The sequence below is a fragment of the Pan troglodytes genome, chromosome X (genome assembly GCF_028858775.2).
Source record: "Pan troglodytes isolate AG18354 chromosome X, NHGRI_mPanTro3-v2.0_pri, whole genome shotgun sequence".
Classification (NCBI taxonomy): domain Eukaryota; kingdom Metazoa; phylum Chordata; class Mammalia; order Primates; family Hominidae; genus Pan; species Pan troglodytes.
The window spans coordinates 121,128,603-121,154,907 of NC_072421.2; the positions used below are offsets into that span (position 1 = coordinate 121,128,603).

A 26,305-nucleotide genomic window follows, 5' to 3' on the forward strand; every position below is an offset into this window, starting at 1 on the left:
CAAGACCAACCCCGTCTCAAAAAAATACATTAAAATCATTTTTAAAAAGAATTTAGAATTATGACACATGGCACAGTGTTCCTACCTGTTAGAGCCACTATTTCCATTGCTTGAATTCCCTTTAGGTGTGGTACTAGAAGCTTTATTAACAGCTTTCACACCACACTGAGATCTCTCCCTTGATTTATCTGAAATAAAAAGTAAGGTTTTATTTAACAAGCCCCTAAATGTAAATAAGCTACAATTTCAGAGCAAAATGATTAGAGAATAATTAGAAAGAAACAGCAAGCTGATTACTTCTTAATGCTTATATACTCCTATCTAGGGAATAAAAAGTAATACTAAGCCAGCATTGTACTCATTCTGTGATACAAAACATTTCACTTTGTTGAAATAAAATATATTACTTATAAGTTTCTACAAATAAGCATACCAGTCTCCTCAGTACTGCTTTCATCCGATTTAGATGCACTTCCTATTGATGATGAAGAAGGCCCACCACCAGGCCCATTTTGCACACTGGCAACTGCATTCCTCGGAGGGGGGTCTTTGTGATGAAACTCATTTTCAGGTATCATGTATGACTTTCTACTTTTCAACTGCCCAGAGTAGCTGAAAGTCGCACAAAGTGTTTAAATATACAAACACAAATCAAAAAACATAAACATGAGGTTTTTAAGAATAAAATTAGCAAGTTATTCATTCTACTATGTGGTTCTAGAGAATTAAAAAATACCAATTTTTAATAAGTTCTTGAAGGTTTTTATAGAATGACCAGCTTTCTTAAAAATTACAATTTCACTATAAACTAATCCTTAAACTAAGATGGCTTTTTTTTTTTACTCTTGAAGATCTGTTAACTATGATGATAAAATTATATTTCCTCCCAATCAAGAAATATTATATATGACTTTAAAAAAACTATCATCCAGTATAGACCGGAAGTTGATAATCAGAAGTGGTAACTCTCACCAGCCTGTGGAAACATGATCGCATAATCTCCCATAATCTCCTGAAGGCAGAAGATAAACTTCAACACTGTAAAACATTTTAAAGTCTTCAGAATCCTTCTGTCATCTAGTCTTGTAAATCACATTAAAATATAATTTTGTTACCCCATAGCCAATGCATATAGATCTGGCCTCTTCTCTTTTTCTTCTTGGCAGATTTTGTGTACTCTTCTTTCCAAAGCTTGACCCAGATTCAAAACTTTTGGGTACCAAGGAAGTATTTTTGTTAGCACAATCAAGATATTCCTGATGTGAGTATATTCGCCTGTTTCAAGGCAATGTACTGATGCCTACAACAAACATTTTCAGATCCATTATTATAAAAGTACAAGTATAAAGAGAAAAATTTGCCTTTGAAAAATCCAATTTTTTTTTTACCTTGGTTAGTTTGTAATGCCATTTATGTACAACATGTCGAAAATTTTCATAGTCTAATTGATCAGCCTTATTTCCACCATCAAATCCAGTTGCCCGTAATATGGTAAGGAATCCTGGATAGTTTCCACATTCCTAAGGAAACAATGTTTGTCACTTTTAAAGAAAAATTATGATCCACAAAATAGCAGAAATTGAAACTTAAGTAGACTAGATCAATGTTTCCGTGTAAAAACATCATGCTTATTTGGATAAGTAGTCACAAAAAGTTCAAATTATACAAAGATACTAATTTGGAATGTCAGTTTGAGATAGAATAAAAAAGTACACAGCACATTTTAATAACAAATTAATTGTGCTTATAAACACAGTTTTACAACTGAATCTTAAACTCAGCTTCTCTTTTAAAACTCAACTATCTAGATATTAATGGATGTGGTCATTATATACATGGGTAAAATATAAGGGTTTTTATTAGTCATACCTTTTCATATGTGGCTCTATCACTATGCCACCTGGTCACAGTCTCTAACATGCAGCAAAGAAACCTTCCGTATCGACTGGCTTCATTTTCAGTACAGCTTGCAACTGTGTAAATTATGTCAGAGAAAACCTACAGGAAAAAAATGTTTAAAAAATAGAAACAAATCAAGGTCAAAATCAGTTAAAAATATTAGAAGATTCTCTTACAGCAAGTCATAATAAACAGGTAAGCTTAGTCAAAATGTATATTCCCTTTATATAATGACGCTGCAGAGAACTTTGGAGATTTTGGCTTTTGTGGGGAAATAATGCATTCATAAAACAACCACCCAAAACAAGAACTTTTATAAAGAAAGCTGATTTACAGTGACAAGGAAAAAAAAATTTATCATTATTATTACATAATAAGTTTTTTTTTTTATTATTACATAATAGTTTCTTAACCACTTAGCCATACATATTACTGGGTTTACGGGGAGAGTAAGCAGAGGAAATGCTGATAGAAATTAAAAATAGGCAGCTGACATACTGGAACATACATTATGTTTTTTGTTTTGTTTTGTTTTGTTTTGTTTTGAGACGGAGTCTTACTCTGTCACCCAGGCTGGAGGGCCGTGGTGTGATCTAGGCTCACTGCAAGCTCCGCGTCTCGGGTTCACACCATTCTCCTGCCTCAGCCTCCTGAGTAGCTGGGACTACAGGCACCCACCACCACACCCGGCTAATTTTTTTGTATTTTTTTTTTAGTAGAGAGGGGGTTTCACCATGTTAGCCAGGATGGTCTCGATCTCCTGACCTCGTGATCCACCCGCCTCGGCCTCCCGAAGTACTGGGATTACAGGCATGAGCCACCGCACCCGGCCACATTATGTTTTTAAACCACAAAATGTAGTAATAAGAAAAAAGCTAAATGCAAAATGTGCATATGACCATACTGAAAAGCTTCCCTGCTTTTATATGTGTGTGAAGGTGTAAACTTTTTTGTCTTTTTTTTTTTTTTGAGAAGTGAAGGTTAAGAATGGAGAAGAGAGTTCTACCTATTATGATACAACACGTAAACTCAAATACTTAGTTAATAGTTTAACCTTGAGTGCCTATTACATATCAGGTACTTTTTATGTGTAGTGATTCATTTAATCCTCACAACAATCTTATGAAGCAGGTACTTATGCTTTACAGATAAGAAAACAGGCACAGAGAGGTTAAATAACTTGCCAAAGATCATACAGCTAGAAAGTAGTAGAGCTAGGATTCAAGTTCAGACACTTGGTTCTTGAGTTCATGCTTTTTAATTAAACACACAATAATACCTCTATAAATTATAATGTTAGCTATCTTTGTGTGAGAACTTTTTAAAGGTTGCAATAAAAACTTACTCGATCATAGCAAAGAAGTGTGGAGAAATTTGGAGTTTTCTGTTGATGTACCAATTCAACAAAACGAGCACAGTAAACAGCATCAATTGCTGAAAAAATACATCGAGGAAATATACACAGCTGTAGAAATTTTGTGATGGTCTCATTTTTGGTAGATTCTAAAAATAAAGGAAGAATATATTAAGTGGTAAACTTCTTCCCCAAGTGCCTCAAAGCCACTAAACATGACAACATATTACCTTTAGTGTAGAGAATACTATAAACCACAAACTATTTATAGTTTGTAACCAAATGTCATGCCTGGTCATGATTATCATTTTTACTATGTGGACCTTTTTTTCTATGATTTCTCCAGAAATATGTTTTATACAGAAAAGCTGAATGACAAGCTGCCAATATGTAGTTAAAAGTTAATTAACTTCACCAGCAAACTATATCAGTTCCTCCAGTGAACATGAAGTTGATTCTGCATTAACAAATAACCAAAGAATGGGATAGGGAACACTGAGTTGAAATACAAACATAATACACTTTAACACCTCTAAAGTTATAATGTTTTGTTTTCTGTAATTTACCAGCATCAGGAACCTAACAATTCCAACAACTTACTTGCTAAAAGCCAGTTGTCCTTTTCCAGTTTCAATCTCTGTAGAACTCTCTGTACATGTTCCATCTGTTTCTTTTCTTCTTCAAGAAGCTTGTCCTGAAGGGCAGTACAGCGCTCCTTCTCTTTTTTCTTTTTATTTGGGGGCTACAAAGAATTCAATTAGACACTTTTCTAACTATATGCACATTACCTTTCTTCTTTTAATTGAAAAGTTTAAAGAGATAAAGGCTGATAGTTTATAACTACTTTAACATGAATATAGGTCCACTTGAACGTGCTACTTTTATCTCCATTCAACACACTCATAACACTGTCATGGCATCTTCATACACCATCAGAACAGGCTACATTTGCAACACTGACACTATTAGTCTCAGGCATGGTGTCATCTTTGACTCTTCCCTCTCCTTTATATCAAGACTGGTTTACAAGCCTTGTACACTGCCACTACCTCCATCAGTCTATGCTCTCACAATAGACTGCCTAAAAAGCCACCTAGCTGGTCTTTAGCCTAATGCTAGTCAAAAAGCATCTTTCATACTGCTGTCATGAGTAATCTTTTTTAAGTACCATTTTTTACATTACTATCCTGCTCAGGAATCTAAAATAGCTCTCAATTTTACCAAGTCTACTTTTCTCCCTGACTTCCAATGCCTACATAATCTGGCCCCATCATAACTATTCATATGAATCACTAAGTATATTCACTACATGAAAGTGAATCAGTAAAAGTGGTCTCCCTAAACCTCAATCTACTTCCTGTCTTTGCTGGAACCCTATGGTGACCTCCCTATCTGCTTCCATATTTCCAAACCTAATCTACCTTCAAGGCCTGTCCATTTCAAGACTCGGCTTTTCAATAGTCTTCTCCTAAAGAACTCTCCTCTTGAGAACTACTGCTCTTGCTATTAGAGTCACAGGAATCACTTTAAGTTACTAGCATAGTCGTCAGTAGAAAAGGACACTCAAATAATTTTTGATTAATCATAACCTCCACCTAGTCACCAAACTCCTGGCCCCCCACTCAGAAGTAACTATTAAACCCCATTTAAGAAAATATTATATAGCAACAAGATCACTGTTTTAAGGAACCAGAGCTAAAACAATTTCAAAATATAGGTAACATTGAATACCATAAAGTTATTGCACTTGAACTACTAGAACAAAAACCTACCATTTCCTGATTGTCATCAATTGCTTTCATCTGGACTTTAAGTTTATTGACTTCTCGTTCATAGCTGGTGTGTGGAACTGCAAGGTCATACATTGTCAATGACCAGAATGTAGCATAGAATTGAGGGCTAATGTCATCCCAGACTTTGGAAACATGTAAGGAGACCACTGCTTCATGGACAGGCGCCATCACCATCTCACATGATGTAATGTACTTATGAACTTTATGTTGCTGTTTACTTCCCTTTTCTGATTTTTTAAGTTCATCATACTTTGACTGTAGATAAAAAGTAAAAATATATACATACATACACACACAACATAATTTATAGCTTTGACTTTCATGGCATAAAAATCTATATTCCCTTCTAAAGAATCAAAAGATGACCAATCTCAAAACTGTTGTAGAAATTCTAGTTTCTTACGAACAACGTTTATTTTAAGATAAATCATCTCTGGAAGCTATTCCAGTCTTTAGTACTGTGTGCCAACTAGGAGATTCTCAGAGGGTTCTTATCTAATCTGACCTGTTGAGTAAAGTGAACAGGGTATATGCATGTTCTCCTCTTTCATTCCCCCACCCTACTCCCTCTTGCTGCTGTATCAGGGATTGAACATGTAGGGTTTCCAGTCCTGCTTTTGAGATATTCAAGGGAACAAATAGAAGGTCTTAACATGAGAAAAGAGGAAGAATGGAACTAGTAATAGCCAACTAGGACAGAATGTAGTATCACTACATGCAGACCCTACCAACTGTTAAAATTCGTCAATTAAAAAGCTGGATCAAGAGGCCAAGGCGGGCAGATCACTTGAGATCAGGAGTTTGAGACCAGCCTGGCCAGCATGTCAAAACCCCATCTCTACAAAAAATTAGCCAGGCGTGGTGGCGCAGGCCTGTAATCCCAGCTACTTGGGAGGCTGAGGTGAGAGGATCACTTGAACCCCAGAGGCAGAAGTTGCAGTGAGCTGAGATCATGCCCCTTCACTCCAGACTGGATGACAGAAGGAGACTGTCTCAAAAAATAAAAATTAAAAAAAAAAAAAGCTGGATCAACACTAAGAAAAGTTATGAGAAATTTGTTTTAAGACTGCTAAGTAGGGTGACCAATTGTCAGGGTTTGCTGGGGATTCAGGGATTTCTCAGGATTTAAGACTTCAGTGCTAAAACTGGGAACATCCCAGGCAAACCAGGACCAACTGGTTACTCTACTGCTAAGCCAAATAAATTTTTCTGTGAAAAGCTGTGGTGTATTGAAGTTTAAAGCATGTGAGAACTGATGCTGCAGCTTCTTTCGTTTGACTGGTTTATCCTAATTTGGGGGAAAAAACAGAGGAATGCCATATTCTTAATTGTATGAGGAAAAAAAATTGTTAGTACAATGGGAGGGGCTGCAGAGATATGTGTATGCCAAATATATTATACATATATATACACACACAAAAATATATATTTTTCTATATATTCTATATATATGAAGATAACATATATATGAACATATATATTATACATGAACACACACACACACACACACACATATATATATGAAGACAACACAGAGTTGCTGCTATTGTTTCACATCCTTCAGTCTCTTTAGGATGAAAGAGCTCTCATCCAGAAAATTTTGTTTAAGTTAGGTATCACCCTTCATACGAACCTAAAGGAAGTCCTAAAACTAGTTACTTCCTTACGTTAGAAAATCACTTAAATCATTCTATTTGTGCTAAACATGTAACCCAAAACGAGATGATCAAAGGTTCTGCTTCCAGTTCTACACTGTGATAGGCAAAAGAGTCTCAGCTCCTTACAGCTCAGTTACCTGCCTTCCTTCCTGAGTGCTCAATTTTACAATTGTTCTAGAATTTTACAGTTGTTCTAGAAGTGGGAAGATTTATGCTCTGTTATCCCCATTTTAGAGAGCATGCTGACAACCACTGAGACCACATAAGTGACAAAGTTACAAAGAACATTAGTTACGAAAAAGGAGTCCCAATTGCATCAGAAACCTGAGGGAATAGCAGTTGGGAAAACAGAGAGTGTTTTTTAATTTAGAGGACAGGTCTTATTGAAGGTAACTAATATGAATCTAGATGAGCAGAATGACTTCTGCTAAGGTTCTAACAAAATGGGATAAAATAGGGCTGACATTATCTGCATAAGACAGCCTAATTACCTGTTCTGGGCAAGATCTAGAATATGAACTAGGTAAAAGCCTATCTTTCAGACCTGTGTCTCAAGGTGGACCACAACCTCAACAATTAAAACTAAAAATTAGTTTATAGGTATGAGAGGGTTACATGATAGCTCCAATCTCCCCAGTCCTCTGGGTCTGAATCTGTGATTTCTATTGCTAGGAACCCCATAGTCACTATCTAGTTAGAAAAATAGGCTTGGTCAGAAAAGAAGGCTATACTTCATATTTACCTAAGATGAATATGTCCTTGTCTAAAGTCAGTTTAACTCCCACTTCAAGTTCACACCTTCAGTCAAATGAAGAGACATAACAGTTCTACATTTCAAATTGCCTGGGGAACTAGACTTATGGAATAGAACTGATATCCACAATTATTGCTGTACTTCTCACTATTGTTCAAAAATCTCGTCTCAAGAATCTGAGCAGGCCAGGCACAGTGGCTCATGCCTATAATGCCAGCACTTTGGGAGGCCAAGGCAGGCGGATCACCTGAGGTCAGGAGTTTGAGACCAGCCTGGCCAACATGGTGAAATCTCATCTCTTCTAAAAATACAAAAATTAGCTGGGTGTGGTGGCGGGCACCTGTAATCCCAGCTACTTGGGAGCCTGGGATAGGAGTATCGCTTGAACCCGGGAGGTGGAAGTTGCAGTGAGCTGAGATTGCGCCACTGCACTCCAGCCTGGAAGACAGAGCGAGACTCCATCTCAAAAAAAAAAAAAAAAAAAAAAAAATCTGGGCAGCGTTTGGCTGAATTATCCTCAAGAGAGCCTGCTGATAGTCAGTTTATAGAGGGGACATAGCAGTCACCTAATATACATTTTCACTCTCTCAACGAAGGCTCTTCAACAGAGGCTTTCACTCAAGAAGCAAAAGCAAGGATCCCCAGGACAGCTTGGATGCCCATCCAGCACAACCACAAGATTGCTGGGAAACCCCTTTTCCAGAGAGTGGCATGCTGCCTACAGATAAAAGACTTATATCTGACTTGGCTATACAGCCACTTTCATTTAGTTTTCTGTTTTCTTCCAAGCCTGAGAGGGAAATGCCATTTCTTTGTTTAGGTTTTTGTATCTCTTAAAAGACAAAGATAATATTTTACACAAGTAAGAGAGAAAAAGTAGCTTGAATGACCTGCTCCATTTTCTGAGCTGGAAAAGTTCAGCCAACCACAGACAACCAGGTGTTCCTGTTTGCTAGGATTCCATATTGCTGATTAGCGTGTTCACTTAGCACAGGGCAGGTCAGAATTCCTAAGATGAAGAAATTCTCCCACCTCTGTCTGTCAAGAAATCAGGTACCCTCTTGCACAGCTGAGACTGATCTAACATGGGGTGTGACAACAGTAAGACGTTACACAAAGACGGCAAACAATTCTCTGGATTGAGAGGATCTAAAGGGGAAGAAGCAGCCTAACACCACTCCCTTATTGTCTTTTTCCCTTCAGAGTGTATACATAACACAGGAATTTCTGCATAGTGCTAACAAAGTGATAATTAAATCAAGTAGCAGTTAGTTAGGGAAGAAGTGGGAAACTCTAGCAGTTGATATGTAAACACTAACAGCAGATGTTTGATTAAATGATCAATTAGTCTCCAAATTTCTCATCACCTTTTTTGTATACCTCTACCACACAGCTTTGTACCCCTATTGGAAACAAAGAAGGGATCCTAGTTTAGGGCCAAGACCTTCCCCCAAAATCTGTAGTGATATGTACTTACAGATAAAACCGTTAAGAAATAATTTGAATCGTTCTTGAGCGGCAGCAAAGACACTTGTACTTACCGAAATATGATGGGCATACATTGGCCTAGACAGGAAAAATGCTGCATCATGGGGTGTATGAAATTCATTACAGAGTACATCAATTGAAGGCACTCGCTTTATATAATCTTCTGTGCTCAGATTAGATGCTAAAAACCCACCAAACTGCACCAGGGTATCATGACACTAAATTTAAAAAATAAGACAAAATCAACATATTTTCCAAAGTGATTAAGAAGTCATTTTAGGAATATTTTAACAATTAAAAATCCAAATTTTATAACTTAAAAGGACTTTAGAGACTATCTACAAGTATAACCACATGACCATATTACAAAAAAAGATGCCAAGGCCCTGACAGGTTGACTAATCCAAGGTTTTACTAGCCAACTAGGTCTCTTAAATGTCAAGCTGTTGTTCATCACTTTTAGTAGAATATATTTACCTAAATCAAATAAAATAATAACCATAGGCAAACAGAAGTCAATTCCTTTGCCCTTAAAAGAAGAAAACTTTATTTACAGAATATATTTATAAATATTAAGTACCAAAACCTAAGATTAGCCCACAAAATGTGTTTAACTATCATCAACTATAACACAAAGAAAAAGAGAGACAGCAACCCAGCCTGGGCAACACGGCAGAGGCCCAACTCTACAAAAAAAATCTAAAAATTAGCCAGGTGTGGTGGTGCATGCCCATAATCCCCAGCTACTCGGGAGGCTGAGGTAGACTGATCACTTGAGCCAGGGAGGTCAAGGCTACAGTGAGCTGAGATCATGCACTGCACTCTAGCCTGGGTAACAGTGAGGCTTTGTCTCAAAAAAAAAAAAAAAAAAAAAAAGGGAAAAGAGAGTGAGCATGCACAAGGCATGCACAAGTGGGCAAGCAAGCATCTATTCTGTTACGACTGAGATTTCCAGAGATCGGGAAAGATATAAATGCAAACAACTTGAAGTTGCAGGAATTTAATGATGTAATATTTAATTAATTGACAGCCTTACATATAACATCTCTTGGAGCTATCTCTTAAATATCACAATTTACATAGAAATAGGCCCTATTTCCAGAATGTCTTTCGCATTAGGATGTCTCATATTCAAATGATGTGCAAAAATGACATTTTTCAAATTATAACACATTATCTTCCTTTAACAGGATTAAAAACATGTACATAAACATAAAAGCCACTTTAACTTGCCTGGTCATAGAGCTTTCCCACAAGTTTCAAATGTTTCTCTCCACCTTCCTGAAAGATTACCCCATTTCTCTGCTGAGCCATAAGCAGACAGAGAGGAAGGGCAAGATCATGGTCCAATAGAGCATCCTTTAATCTCTGAGAGGATTTTTTAGTGTTTCTGATCTGACCAAAATAACCACCCTGCACAAGGGAAGACACAAATTTACCAGTGTACAGTACATAACCCATGCTAATTTGAAAAAGACACAGAAAAAAGTTGAGTTAAAATGCTTAATATAAAAAACTCCTACATTCCACATTCCTTCCCTTACACAAATTTATTTCAGTGACTATTACTGACTACAGTCACTGGCTTAAAGACAAATGTCAACTGAATTTAAATTTCTGCATATTTTCCATTTTCCACCTTGCAGTCCCCTCATAAAGGATTATTCATTATTCAGTATGGCACAGATTCAACAGAGCAACTAAGACTTAAGGGAGTGAGGATATCAAGGATCATAGAAGATGTAGTAATTATTTGGTAATTATTTTATTTATTTATTTATTATTTATTTTTTGAGACAGCATCTCACTGTCTTGCCCAGAATGGAGTACAATGGCGAGATCTTGGCTCACTGCAACCTCCGCCTCCTGGGTTCAAGCAATTCTCCTGCCTCAGCCTCCCAAGTAGCTGGGATTACAGGCACCCACCACTACACCTGGCTAATTTTTTGTATTTTTAGTAGAGGCAGGGTTTTGCCATGTTGGCCAGGTTGATCTCGAACTCCTGACCTCAGGTGATCCACCCACCTCAGCCTCCCAAAATGTTGGGATTATAAGCGTGAGCCACCACGCCCGGCCTTATTTGGTAATTATTTTCCTTACGGATGCATTACTTACTGCCTTTTATACTTTGTTTCAGCTTTTTTAAAAAGTTAAAGTAATTACTGTATCTCAATTTCAAAAGGGGGGCAGGGGTGGTTGTGAAAGGAAGGTATGTATGGCTTTGACATTTGGTTTTATAAACTTATATATTGTTTGGATTCTTTACTATGACCGTGCATACATTATGAATTTTAAAAGTTGATGAACAAAAATAGCAATTCTTACCTCAGCTTTTAGCTGCTCTCCACCAGTCATAGCCTCTAGTTGCTCCATTGTCATTTCCTCTGTAATTTCTATTCCTGCCATTTTTTGTACCACTTCTTTCAATATAAGCAGGTCAAAACTATTCAAAAAGAAAAAAGAAACAGTCTATAGTTAGAACTTCAAATATAAAAGTAACAATGTATTGTAATTAATATACTGAGAAACCCTTAATTATTTGTATATAAATATGGGGGAAGGGGCTGAAGCAGTTTTTAACTGCATTCCTAGAACTATATTGACAAATACTTGGTGCGTAAGTTTATTTTAACTTTTACTTGGAAATAATTGCAAATTTACAGATAGGATGGAAAAATAACAACAGTACAAAGCTCACCCATATATCCTTTACCTCAACTTCACCTGGTAACATTTTTACTCCTGCTTGATTATTTGCATTTTCTCTCCCTCTCTGGAGCCCCTCTCTACATACATAGTCACACACTCAATTTTTTAATCATTTGAGGGAAAATTATTTACATCATGGCCTTTTACCCCTAAAATTTCTAAGACTGAATTTCCTAAGAGAGCTATTCTCTTAAATAACCACAGCACAGTTATCAATTTTAGTACATGTAACGCTGATACAATACTTTAATCTACCATTCATATTTCATTTTATCAGTTGACCCAATAAAGTCCTTCATAGCATTTTTTCTCCTCCAATACAGGATGGCCAAAATGTTTTTGATGGTATAGAGCCATTTCTAAATAATCCATTTACTAAACAGGGACAAAGATGTAGCATGGTCACATACACTTGGAAGCGAGGCAGGGAAGGAGGAAAAAAAGAAGTTCTAAGTTGTGGTATCTGAGCCAAAGATGACAATTTAGTGGCCAGCCCAGAGCACATTTCAGTAATGTGCCAACAGTTATGCTTTTTAATCTGCAAAGTTTAGGACTACCAATGGAAATAATACCTTATGTCCTCTAAGATCTTCTTTAATTAATCTAAACAAAGTAAAAACATTCTTTCCTAAAACATACAGATGTTTTTCCAAACGTAAAGTCAGACATACCCAAGACACAAGCTAATAGACGAAAGAACCATTTTCTAAGATTCTTATTAAGTGTTTGTTCTCTCAACTTGCCTTGCTTTCCTTAGTTTTGTTTGTTTTTTTTAAAGAAAGCCCTCATGAAAACTAGTATATAAGTACCAATGAAACAGTTTATTTTTTCTTTAAACTATGTTTTAATTAGATGGTCACAAAAACTGTATTCACAGTACAGAAAGCTGAGTTATAGATTAAAAAATGATATATATTCTCCTGGCCTATAGACAAAGAAGAATAAAAATATATAGAAATGGCAGAGAGATGAGCATAAGGGATGTGCCCATAAAATCATAAGTTTAAAGTTTTTTTAAGTTTTCCCTAAGCCAAAATAAGAATCTGTCAATAATTACTTAGGTAATACTTGTTTGGAACACCAAGTAGCTTTTAATTTTTTGTTTGTTTGCTTTCTACCAGAAAGCTTCTGAAAGCAATTCAGGTTCTTTGATTCTAGTCAGTTTACTTCTCATGAGGTTTAATACACATACATACTAATTCAAACTCTAAGCACTGATATTGACCCAAAATAAAATAAACTTCAGTATTTATAAAGAAAAAAGGACATTGTCCAAAAGGTATGAAAGCCTTATGTATCTCTAAAACTCAAATTCAAAAATTATGCTTTAAAGGTATTATATACACCCTCAAGATAAACAAGTTCCTACCAGATGTTCAATGTGACACAGGTCAATTACTGCATACTGACCTAGTGCAGTATGTTTTGTTATACGAAGATATACAATGTATCATATTAGCCATTTACTCAAAAGCCTAATAGGCAGTCAAAATAACTGAAAGTATCTTTTTAGTGCATTAACATATATAGCCATATAGTACATTTATTCATGAAAAAAGGTGTCTATTTATGTATTAAGTTATCATTTAACTAAAGAATTTTATGTAAATAAGTGAGCAACTATTCTACTTGAGCCTACAACCAACAAGTAAGTAGTCTTTCGGGATAACAGAGTCTCAATAACCCCAAACCACCAAAAGTACTCTATTGAATTTCATTATGTATAATTTGCTATGAATACCTTTTGCCCGCCTTTAGCTGATTGGCAACATACTGAAGAAGACCAGCAAGATCAATTGGATATTTACGAAAAACTGCACCACAGAAACTAGCCAGACCTATATAAAATAAAAAAAGAGTAAAAACAACTCATAAAACAAAATGCACAAGTATCATTTCAACTAAACCTCTAAAACAAAATGAGGTAGCAATAATTGTATTGCTGATGCTGTTGAATGGAGCTTCATAATAATAACAATAACCAATATTTATTGAGCATACATATGTCAAGCACTGTACCAAGCACTTTATAATGATTATCTCATTTAATCCTTGCAACTATTATCCTAGGTTGGTATAACCTATTGATGAGGCAAATTCAGAACAGATATGTCATGTAACTTGCTCATGGTCACGTAGTACAAAGTAGAGCAGTAAGTCAAATCTTTGCAGCCTGATTCCAGAGTTTGTGAAACTAAGATATAACAAAATCTTGCAGATCACTCATTAAACTTGAATAAATGACAAAATGCCAGCCCCTGAATGTGAGTCAAGAAAAAAAAAAAATCTCTTTTTATCTTGGAACATGCTACTAGTTGTGGAGGTGCAAGAAAATAAAGTATTACCAGACCTAGAAGCAGACAAGAGACCAATTTTAACCAATGGTCCATATCATACCATGAATAGGGAGGAGACCCCAGCCAATACAAGAGTAGGAGATTCAAGTAAAGTCAAGTGCTCTGCAGCCTATTCCACAACTATTTGCTAAGCACCTAAATGATATTGGACAAAACACAAGTCCTGCCCTCAAGGAGCTGAGTCTAGTGGAAGATACAGAAAAGTAAACAAATAACTATGATGAGCAAAAGGCTCCATGGGAATATAAAAGAGGAGCACCCAATTCAGACTTGTGGGTGGGAGCATTAACAGAAAAAGCTTTCCAGAGGAAGTGACCTCTAAGCTGAAATCTAATGAATAAACAGAACATGGAGTGGGCCATGAAGGGTATTCCAAGTCAAGTGAATAATGAGCAAAAGTTCATGGAAAGTACAAGAAGTTCAGTATTAATGGAATCTAGAATATCGGGAAGCAGGGAAAAGATGAGGCTAGAACAGTGCAAAAGGACCTGATTTCAAAAGAACTTACTTGTATGACTTATTAAACATTTCGGACTTTAAAGGACAATGGGGAGCCACTGCAAGATTCCGCTATCAGATACAATAAGTTGAAAGAAAAGGAACTGGCTGCTAGAAACCAAAGGTACAAGAATTAAAAAGAAATATGGTTAGTTTTTTTGGTTAAACTAAGTCAAGTTTTTGTTCTTTTAAGATGACTGGAACCTCAGGATGGAATGGGAAGAAATGAGACTAGATCCCTTACGATCAACTCCTATAAAATAATGTTAGTTAAAAAGGAGATTTTTGGCTAGGCATGGTGGTTCATGCCTGTAATCCCAGCACTTTGGGAGTCGAGGTGGGCGGATCACTTGAGGTCAGGAGTTCAAGACCAGCCTGGCCAACATGGTGAAACCCTGCCTCTAACGAAAATACAAAAATTAGCTGGGTGTGCTGGCGTGTGCCTGTAATCCCAGCTACTCGGGAGGCTGAGGCAGGAGAATTGCTAGAACCTGGGAGGCGGAGGCTGCAGTAAGTCGAGATCACGCCACTGCACTCCAGCCTGGATGACAGAGCGAGACTCCATCTCGAAAAAAAATAAAATAAAAAGAAGGAGATTTCACCTCCCCAGTAATGCTTACCCAAATTCTATCACAGTCAATAATGGTCTCTTAAGTTAGGAAAATAAATAAGTACCATATCAACCTCCTTACATAGCCAAGGGCTCTGCAGAACAAACTCAGTAGCTAGATATTCTCAGCAACTCTTAACAAATAGGCTTCTAAAAGTCTCTAAGCATCGGTAATAAAATGCATAACATGGCAGTTACCACAGATAGTAATTTCATCTTTGGAAAAATAAAAATACTTACTCTGAAGCCAGCTTGAGATGGTTGTGTCATCATGTTTCATTCTTTCCTTTTCTGGATTAGCTAAAGCTTCAATGATACAATCTTTCATACATTAAGAAAAAACTAAGTCATTACATCTCTAATAAAGACCCTTAAAACATAAATATGCCACATCATAGGGGCAAAATTGTTGGTCATTACAAATTATTTTTCTAGTTTTCCAAGACCAGGGATGTTGCTAAAACTAATTATTGAAAAATACACTTACTGTAGTACCAACATTTCTTCTTTAGCCTACTTTCCATCTTTCAGCAATCAAGATAGATTCCATCAATATCAAGATGTTTGGTAAGCCAACTGGGTGCAGTGGCTCATGCCTGTAATCCCAGCACTTTGGGAGGCCAAGGTGGGTTAGGAATTCAAGATCACCCTGGCCAACCTAGTGAAATCCCACCTCTACTAAAAACAAGGAAATTAGCCAGGTGTGGTAGCACACGCCTATAATCCCAGCTACTTGGGAAGCTGAGGCAAGAGACTCGCTTGAACCCAGGAGGCGGAGGTTGCAATGAGCCGAGACAGTGCCACTGCATTCCAGCCTGGGAGACAGAGCAAAAGTCTGTCTCACACACAAAAAAAAAAAGTTGGTAAGCCTAACATGTCTCCCTTTATACAACACAAAGACACACACGCACGCGCGCACACCCACACACACACACACTCTCTCACACACACACACACACACACACACACACAATTGACTGACCAAACTTCAGATCAGCCACCTGAATCAACCTCAGATGGTTACTAAAGGAAAATAGAATGAAAATAAAACGTTTACCATATGATCTATCAAATATGAAATCTACATATTACTTCACTTGAAAGGATACAGGCCAAGACATCATAATTCAATGAAGTGAGGTATTTCAATGAATCTACTACAGGTGTTATTAAGTTATCATACTTCTGTATTTGTGACAAGATCTGGAAAACAGCAACAAACAATAGAAGGCATTAACTGATCAAAGGATTTCTACTGTGCCAACTAAGTAATGGCTACACTTTCTATTTTTCAAAAGAAATAATGCTTATAATTAAAGTGGTTTCCTATATAAATATTTAACAAAGTGGTTTCTATATAAATATTTCATATTTATATAGAAATTACTATTTTATCACTGCCTTAGAGAATATTTTCTTAGGCTACATTTTTCAGTTAGAAAATAATTCCAATTCTATAAAAAATGACAGTGGTAATCTGACTGGAACTGCAATGAATCTGTAGATTCCTTTGGGCGGTATGGACATTTTAACTACATTGATTCTTCCTATCCAAGAGCATGGAATGTCTTTCCATTTGCTTGTATCATCTATGATTTCTTTCAACAGTGTTTTATAGTTCTAGTAGAAATCTTTCACCTCCTTGGTTAGATGTATCTCTTGGTACTTTTTTTGTGGCTATTGTAAATGGGATTGTGCTCATGATTTGGTTTTCAGCTTGAACATTATTGGTACATAGAAATGCTACTGATTTTTGTATGTTGATTTTGTATCCTGAAACTTTACTATGGGTACACACGGACATAAAGATAGAAAGACACTGGGGACTCTAAAAGGTAAGTGGGGTGGGGCAAGGTTTGAAAAACTACCTATTGGGTACTATGCTCACTATTTGGGTGAGGAGTTCAATAGAAACCCAAACCTCAGCATTATGCAATACATCCATGTAATAAACCTGCACATGTACCCCTTGCATCTTAAAAAAATTAATTTAAAAAGGAAATAATTCCAGGCCTAAAGCTGAATTTTGGAATGAAAGAGTCTAGTCTCTCTCATATGTTTTAGATAGCTCTAAATATTGGCCAGGTGTGGTGGCTCACGCCTATAATCCTAGTACTTTGGGAGGTCGAGGTGGATGGATTACCTGAGGTCAGGAGTTCAAGACCAGCCTGGCCAACATGGTGAAACCACATCTCTACTAAAAATACAAAAAATTAGCCAAGTGCAGTGGCATGCGCCTGTAATCCCAGCTACTTGGGAGGCTGAGGCAGGAGAATCGCTTGAACCCGGGAGGCAGAGGTTGCGGTGAGCCAAGATCAGGTCACTGCACTCCAGCCTGGGCAATAGAGCAAGACTTCATCTCAAATAAATAAATAAATAAATAAATATTGCAGTGATAGTATTACATATAAATCACAATGAAATGTTATTTGAATGTTTCTAAAAGCTAAAATCAAGTAATACCTCCAGAAATCAAGATGTGGTATACAAAATAACATTATATATACAAAATAACTATTATATTGCCTATAATAGTAGCACTGTTACATATTACTATTAAAATAGATCAATGTGTTAAATATATTGTGTAGTAATTTTGTTTTTAGCATAACCTTACAATGTTTCATTTTCTAACATCATTCTATTTCCACTTGCACTGATTTAAAGGCAACAGAAAGAAAAATCCCTTAAAATAATATTAACCTCAAAACATACATAATCAAACAAAATGGTTGGATTGCTGTGGCTCAACTTCCCAATTTGTCTTCCAGAAGGCTTCACATTTTCCTTGGTTAGGCGCCTACGGAGGAAGAAAAAGGTGGCAGGGATCATCTTAAGTAACATTCCTTGTAATGTTGATAGCTTTGTTACATCATCGTGGGGGAAAAAGCAATTATTCCCCAAATATCCAAAATGGATTCATGTAAACAACTACATTCATCACATCCTTTATGGTAGGATTTGGGCTATTTTGGTTAGGGATTCTCTCAGAGGATATTAAGATTTTATATTAAATGCTTAACATTTATAAAATACACATTTCCACTTTATAGTAATAGTCTAATAATCAGTAAAACTCTTAATGTACTCTACAAGTACATAAAACTCTTCTTACAAAGAATCAAAATTATTTCAGATTTAGGAGGACTCATCAGTTTAGGGATTAAGATATCAAATTTGGTGTCATGCAATGAAATGTCTCGTGCCATCTGGCTCAGTGACTCTAACAGAGTTACTGTAAACTTATGTAACTTTACTCCCTCAATATGTAAAGTTATCTGCTTTTCATATTCAAGGTAAACAATATTTTGAAACTAAATTCTACTCCTTTCCTTCCTCTTTATTTCTTCCTTTGCTCATTACCCTTTTGCCAGCATTCTGCAAATTTTATCTATGAATTCTTACAGTTCAAAACAATTATTACATAGAATCTTAAATGCCTCTCCTGAGATGATTACATAATAAATCTAGAGACTTCAAAAGGCTACAAGTGACAGGAAGGAAGCTTTCTAGGATGAAAATATAATGAAGTAAATTATGAATTCAGTTTATAATTCAGGAGATGTGACCATTCTCCAAGTGACGAACTTGCTTTAATTAATTTCTCATGACAAAACTGGCCCAATCAATCAAAACTGTTTCATCAACTGCTTCCCTTTCCAATTCTCCATATCCCAGTTTTTGTTTCATAGAAAAGAGAGACCATTAGTTTTAAAAGTTAGCTATACAGTATTTTGTTCAAATTTCCAACTTACCACTACCTGTCCCTATTTCTAACCCCAATATTTCAGGTGCCTCACTCTACTTGCCAAGGCCAACCCCTCCTCTCTCTGTTTTTCATTCCATTCCCTTCTGCCTCCATCACCCTGGAGGGACAAACAAACAAAAATTAAAGAAATATTTTCTTGTCTTTGTCTTCCCCTCAAACTACCAGTGTCTGGCATATGGAACATAATAAACATTTGTAGAAAGAATTACTGAATGCCCTATAGCAAGCTCATGTTTTAAATAGTATTCAAAACTCATGAAATTCTACAAGTAATAAATTAATACATTATATGCTCAATGTAAAAACTTCAAACAGTAACAAAATCATATTGTTTAAGCCTGGTAAAATAGTTATAGCTTACAAATATAACAAAAATCCAAGTATATTAAAAATTCTGCACATACTATTCTGTAGTAAATTTTATTTTTATTCATTCATTCATATTAATGCCTACGATGACAGTCAAAGTACTAAGCATTAGAAATACAAGGAAGATTGTGTCTCAGCCTTTTGGCTAAGGTCAGTGTAGAAATATAAGGATGAAGCCGGGTGCAGTGGCTCACGCCTGTAATCCCACCACTTTGGGAGGCCAAGGCGGGTGAATCACAAGGTCAGGAGTTCGAGACCAGCCTGGCCAACATGGTGAAACCCCGTCTCTACTAAAAATACAAAAAATTAGCTGGACGTGGTGGCAGGCGCCTGTAATCCCAACTACTTGGGAGGCTGAGGCAGGATAATCGCTTGAACACAGGAGGCGGAGGTTGCAGTGAGCCAAGATCGTGCCACTGCAGCACTCCAGCCCGGGCAACGGTGCAAAACTCCATCTCCCAAAAAAAAAAAAAAAAGAAATACAAGGATGAATAACAGAGTAACAGTTCCTGCTCTCAAGCCTGGTCCAGTGAAGGAGACAGATTTAAATTCATTTATTAAATTTCAATATTCTAAAAAAGAGCAATCAACAGAACAGTACTTATATGCTATTGATAATATAAAAGGTGGCTGGGGTGTGGTAGCTCACGTCTGTAACTCCAGCGCTGGGAGGTCAAGGTGGGAGGATCACTTGAGGCCAGGAGTTCAAGACCAGCCTGGGCAATATAGTGAGGTCCCATTTTTACAAAGAAAAACAATATTAATATAATAATAATATAAGAGGGGGATAATATATATTGTATTGGCTTGCATATACATAAGAATATATGGAAGGATAAATAAGAGACTAAACAGTGGTTACTTTTCCTTGGGGGGAAGAACTGAGTAGATGGTGGATGGGGTGAGACTTTTTGCTGTATGTATACCTTTTATATTTACTGAAATTTAAATCATGTAAACACATAAACTATTCAAAACATTAGATAATTAAAAACAGAAAAACAATCATAGCAAGGTACGTAGAGGTATGATAACATTATATGCTAAAGAATAGTGATGGAAATAAAGATAGATTGTTTCTGGCAGTTTATGCTAGGGAAGCCTTCACTAGAAGTAACACTGGAGCTCACTCTCCAAGAATGAGGTCACCAGATGGAAAGAGGGAAAGGAAGGTAAGGGAAAACCTGTACAAACAGAGGGAACAAAAAGTATATACAGGGGAAGAGAGGCTAAGGAGAGAGTGGTACATTTAGGGGACATAAGTAGGCTCAGTACATCTGGAAGTAGAATTGGCAGAAAAGGAGGCTGGATGCAGGGAGGGACAAACCAGGGAGGACCTCTTATTTATATCACCATGCCATAAAGCTTAACATATACCTTCAGGTAAAGTCAGTCACCAAAGGATTTTTAGGTAAGAGAATATACAACTATAATACACCAGATAAAACAACTAAGGTAGTAGTGGTAGAGACAGTGGATGAATTCAAGGTATTTAAAAATGCTTAATGTATTATTAAACAATCCATGCAGAGCACTTAGTTTAATGCCTGGCACATACAGTAATAGCTCCCTAAATATTAGCTGCTGTTGTTAAGCTAGAAACTGTACCTGGAGAACTCTTAAGTCCAGAAACTCTTTCAGATCTAATATCAACTCCTGCCAAACAAAACTCCCCCAAGTGAAATCATTTAGTCTCATCTATCCTCCCATAGCACTTTATTCATACTGTATAACAGCACCTATTATACTAGGTTGTTTCAATATAATCCATAGGCTCACAGGAAAAAAAAAAAAAAACAACTAGATTGTGATCATGCACACACCTGTTCTCCCAATAGGCTGTGACCAGAAACAATATCACTGGGCAAGGACAACATTTAACAGACATTACACACTGTTAAATCTAAATAAACTGAGAACGAACTACTTTTAATTAGAATAACCATACCACTGCCATGAATTTAAAAAAGGAATGACAACTGACAATAGCCTCGTTGAAAACACTTGCAATACAGCAATATAATTAAGCATTTAAACTAATACTAATCTGAAGTACATGATTTTCATAATTAAACTTCAAATAATCTACTGGGAAGTAGAACATCACTCTTATGTTTTTAATGATATGAAAATAAAAGTGTACAAATTTTTTTAAAAAAGAAATTTCTCAAAAGTTGACTCCCTATGGAGATAGTTCTGGATAATTTCATTAGTTCTTCCTAACAGATTAAAAAAATTCATTATGGTAACTTTCAGCAGTGGAAATTGCTAGAACTTTTACTACCTTGCACAAATCACTAAAGGTAAGCAAAGGCCACAGCAGGCTGTCCTTAAAAAGAAAAAACAAAACCTTCATCCTATAATATGATGCACATATTAAAGAGGATTTCCATTAGATTTTTATCCATATGTAAACACAACAACTATGAAAACATTAACTTGGTAGTCAAAATGAGCTAAAACCACAGTTAACAGTCATTCCATCTGTAGTATATAAATCAGCTATACCATTCACAACACATAGGCTTTCTCAAAACTGAGGCTCAGACAAGCTACCTGAAAGAAAGTATATTAGATTCAGATATAATTTAGATTAATATGAAAAATAAATTAAAACTTACTTCATGATATATTTGGCTCTGTCTATTGTTTGAGCTTTAACTTTTACTAAAAGTGGGTGACTGTTATAAGTTTCATTCTTCCACTGGCCATACAGACGATATCTTAAAAAACGATGAGATGAAAAATTAGGAAAAGTTAAACACTTAGAGGTTAATATACTAGAATTACTAATAGTTAAAAACATGAAAATAATATGTATTTACCTATGCTGATATGGAAATGTTTTAAACATTCCCCATAGTTCCTCAGACATACAAGCATTGCAGTCCATCAAAGAAAGAGATGGAAGTAGTACCTGGTCAGTAATGCTAAGCAAACAGCTAAGGATAACTTCCTAAAAGAAAGAAGGAAAAGTTATTTCAGTAAGAGGTCTATATTAATATAACCAACAATAAATTTATAACAGCCTTGGGAAAATTACCATTTCTTAATAACATAACACACAATATCCCATTCCTCACCCACCCTTTTCACAAAGCTTATTTATGCTTCTCCATCGAAGACATAAAATGGGGTGAGGAAAGGAAAGGGATAGCAAAGGAATGAGGAACTTTTATCTCTCTTCCTTTTTCAACATCAGGGGAAAAAATGTTAATCTTAAAAGATAACTTTGCATACGCCGCCAAAAACTATAATCAGCATCTACATTATAAAACAATTACTCATACAGATGATTAAAGCTTGTTCACAGTAAAATTTGTAATATACTGTAGCAAGACAAACATTAGACACATTATTGGATTTTTCTAGTCTCTTACCGTTTTTTCTTTATCTTCTTGTTTGCTTCCATCAGACTGAAACTACAATTTAAAAAAAGAAATTAATAAAATACAAAAAGGTTAAGATTATGATGTCACAATTAATTTCTAATTTGAAAAAACTTTAACTTGCACATGGTTGTAAATTGTTCTTACTTTTTACAAATATGTAGATTTTAAATATAGCCTGTTAACCTTTTTAAATTTTATCTGTTTCTAACCTCTAAGTCATACTTGACATCCATGAATTTTAAGTGTCAATTTTTATAAACCAATTCTTTTCTCAACCTATCAAACCAAAGCATCCTAAAATTGATCTAAGAATTTATTATAAAAGTGTAGCAAGGGCTGGGCGCGGTGCCTCACGCCTGTAATCCCAGCACTTTGGGAGGCCAACGTGGGCAGATCACCTGAGGTCAGGAGTTCGAGACCAGCCTGGCCAACATGGCGAAACCCCGTCTCTACTAAAAATACAAAAATTAGCCAGGCATGGTGGCGCACACCTGTAGTCCCAGCTACTCAGGAGGCTTAGGCAGGAGAACCACTTGAACCCGGGAGGTGTAGGTTGCAGTGAGCTGAGATCGTGCCATTGCACGCCAGCCTGGACAACAAGAGCAAAAAAAAAAAAAAAAATTGTGGCCAGTACAAAAACTTCATTATAATACATTTGCATTTTTCCATCCAGAGATTATAGTTTTTCTTCTATGGAATTAGTATAATCAAACACTAAAGCAACAAAAATGCACAAGCCAAAATTAAACGCAAAGAAATTTAAATCTATCTTTTAATTCACCACTCCCAAAGTCCTCACTGAAAGATAAGCCCAAAATACCAGTAACATTACTAACAAAGACAAAACCATTGCTTAAATTGTACAGACTGAATGAAAAATCCTGGGTCCGTATTATATAAACAATTTGCAGATTTACAGATGAGCCCCTAAAGTGATGTTTGACAAGGATGTCTATTAATTCAAAATGAAACAGTGAATGATACTTGTGTGAATATAAACAGACAGAGGGCTGGCGGAGTCTGTAGAGGCCAAAAAGACAACTAAAGTACTGACAACCAGTGACAATCTAGATTTCTGGCAAGGATTTAGCTCAATATCAAGTGAGAAAGAGGGAAAAGCTAATATGCAGATAACAAGCTTCTTATTTTCTTGGTAGATAAGGGTGTTTTGTGTATGCATACGCTTTCACACTTCAGTAATATAATGGATATTACCACAGGAAAAGTCTAACTGTTATGCTACATTTTCACATAACACTAATTCAGGGCCTGCCATGTTACCTTTATGGGAAAATACATACACTCAATTTGTTTTTAATTGGCAGGTTAAAAAGGTATGGTTCCTTTCACAGAAATAATTTATTAAGTCAACATATATCCTGGTAAGCAAAGAAGGAACTGGGTTATAAAGGAGTGGCCTGGCAGAAAAAAGCCAGATGGTTTGGTTTGGTTTCGGGGTGGTGAGGTAGCACACACATAATTCTGGTGGCACATAGGGTGTACATTGGGAAGCAAAAATACAGGTATCCTGTAACTGGAAAAACTAGGTTTATGGTATATTATGTCGGGGAAAAAGACAGTTAAGCTCCTCCTTTCCTGGTATACTATAATTTAAACAAACCTAATAAAGCGACACACAGTTTTTTTCCCATAGAAATAAAACATTTTCTTATTTACTAAGTTGTCCTAACTCCCTTTCTAGGTGACTCATATGAGTTTCAAGCATCTATTCTCTAGATTTCATATCAATTTCAAACATCAATTCTCTAGATTTCATTAAGCAGGAAAATTTGAAAAGGGGAAAGAAATATAGGAAGCAAAATAAAACCATCTAGAAGAGCAGTAAAAGACCTTCCTATCAAAGTCGAATTATAGCAAGAATGTACAAAATTAAATCAAGAAGTACATGCAAATAAAAGCAATTTTCTTTTGTTTGGTAGGAAAATACATTCTACTCCCTTGATACTTTTTCTTTTAGTTTAATTTGCTTTTTAATTCAAAGCAACTGTAAGACTCTCACATAATACTATAAGTTTTATTGAATGCCAGCTAGAAATGGGAGGGAGACAGAAACAGGGAGGGAGAACAAGAGACATGCATTCATTCATTCATTCATTCATTCAATGACTAGATTCCAGGCATTGGGAATTCAAATATGAACAGGACAGAGTACTGGCACCTCTTGAAGATCAAAAACTGTACTTGGGCCAGGCACGGTGGCTGACGCCTGTAATCCAAGCCCTTTGGGAAGCTGAGGCAGACAGATCATGAGGTCGGGAGTTCGAGACCAGCCTGACCAACATGGTGAAATCCCATCTCTCCTAAAAATACAAAAAATTAGCTGGGCATGGTGGCACTCGCCTGTAGTCCCAGCTACTCGGGAGGCTGAGGCAGGAGAATCGCTTGAACCCGGGAGGTGGAGGTTGAGGTTGCAGTGAGCCTAGATCACGCCACTGCACTCCAGCCTGAGCAACACAAGACTCTGTCTCAAAAAAAAAAAAAAAGATTTTGAAAATGGAAAATAAAACTTGCAGATCTATGAAGATCAAATGGGAAGTTAAAAAAAGCTATATGGATTGTTGAGACCTGGCAAATTGTTTAAATGTAATCAGCCTAACTTCTATGAACTCTCAGAAATCGCGGGTTCGGTGGCTGGCAAGATAGCCAAATAGGAACAGCTCCGGTCTGCAGCTCCCAACAAGATCAACGAAGAAGGTGAATGATTTCTGCATTTCCAACTGAGGTACCCGGCTCATCTCAGTGGGACTGGTTAAACAGTGGGTGCAGCCCACAGAGGGCGAGCCAAAGCAGGGTGGGGCATTGCCTCACCCGGGAAGTGCAAGGGGTCGGGGAACTCTCTCCCCTAGCCAAGGGAAGCCGTGAAGGACTGTGCAGTGAGGAACAGTGCATTCTGGCCCAGATACTAAGCTTTTCCCACAGTCTTCACAACCCACAGACCAGGAGACTTCCTCTGTGCCTACACTACCAGGGTCCTGGGTTTCAAGCACAAAACTGGGTGGCCGTTTGGGCAGACACTGAGCTAGCTGCCGGAGTTTTCTTTCAAACCCCAGTAGCGCCTGTAACACCAGGCGAGACAGAACCATCCACTCCCCTGGAAAGGAGGCTGAAGCCACAGAGCCAAGTGGTCTAGCTCAGCAGATCCCACCCCCACGGAGCCCGGCAAGCTAAGATGCACCAGCTTGACATTCTCGCTGCCAGCACAGCAGTCTGAAGTCGACCTGGGACGCTGGAGCTCAGCGGGAGGAGGGGCGTCTGCAATTACTGAGGCTTGAGTAGGCGGGTTTTCCCCTCACAGTGTAAACAAAGCTTCTGGGAAGTTCAAACTGAGCAGAGCCCACTGCAGCGTCACAAAGCTGGTGTAGCCTGACTGCCTCTCTAAATTCCTCCTCTCTGGGCAGGGCATCTCTGAAAGAAAGGCAGCAGCCCCAGTCAGGGGCTTATAAATAAAACTCCCAACACCCTAGGACAGAGCACCTTGGGGAAGAGGCGGCTGTGGGCACAGCTTCAGCAGACTTAAACGTTCCTGCCTGCCAGCTCTGAAGAGGGCAGCGGATCTCTCAGCACAGTGCTCAAGCTCTGCTAAGGGACAGACTGCTTCCTCAAGTGGGTCCCTGATCCCTGTGCCTCCTGACTG

General features: G+C 37.0%; 1 protein-coding gene across 33 annotated transcripts in view; it reads right to left on the reverse strand.

Moving 5' to 3' along the window:
- Positions 1-26,305, reverse strand: part of THOC2 (THO complex subunit 2) — a 133,087-nt gene that overhangs the window by 22,354 nt on the left and 84,428 nt on the right. For 20 of the 33 annotated variants that reach the window (XR_010154887.1, XR_008542036.2, XR_008542035.2 and 17 more), the window contains exons 13-31: positions 22,639-22,680; positions 22,084-22,214; positions 21,880-21,981; positions 17,824-17,920; positions 16,230-16,323; positions 15,361-15,441; positions 13,397-13,493; positions 11,272-11,389; positions 10,180-10,359; positions 9,000-9,164; positions 5,026-5,301; positions 3,854-3,995; positions 3,245-3,402; positions 1,870-1,998; positions 1,389-1,520; positions 1,116-1,300; positions 973-1,038; positions 434-612; positions 86-188 (exon numbers count right to left, since the gene is read on the reverse strand). Coding sequence is in view for 19 of the 33 variants with exons in the window: in XM_016943320.3 (XP_016798809.1) it covers positions 86-188; positions 434-612; positions 973-1,038; positions 1,116-1,300; positions 1,389-1,520; positions 1,870-1,998; positions 3,245-3,402; positions 3,854-3,995; positions 5,026-5,301; positions 9,000-9,164; positions 10,180-10,359; positions 11,272-11,389; positions 13,397-13,493; positions 15,361-15,441; positions 16,230-16,323; positions 17,824-17,920; positions 21,880-21,981; positions 22,084-22,214; positions 22,639-22,680 (2,477 nt within the window). In the remaining 14 variants the exon portion in view is untranslated. The remainder of the gene's footprint in view (positions 1-85; positions 189-433; positions 613-972; positions 1,039-1,115; positions 1,301-1,388; positions 1,521-1,869; positions 1,999-3,244; positions 3,403-3,853; positions 3,996-5,025; positions 5,302-8,999; positions 9,165-10,179; positions 10,360-11,271; positions 11,390-13,396; positions 13,494-15,360; positions 15,442-16,229; positions 16,324-17,823; positions 17,921-21,879; positions 21,982-22,083; positions 22,215-22,638; positions 22,681-26,305) is intronic. The other 13 variants (XR_010154894.1, XR_010154893.1, XR_010154895.1 and 10 more) reach the window with 3 other exon arrangements.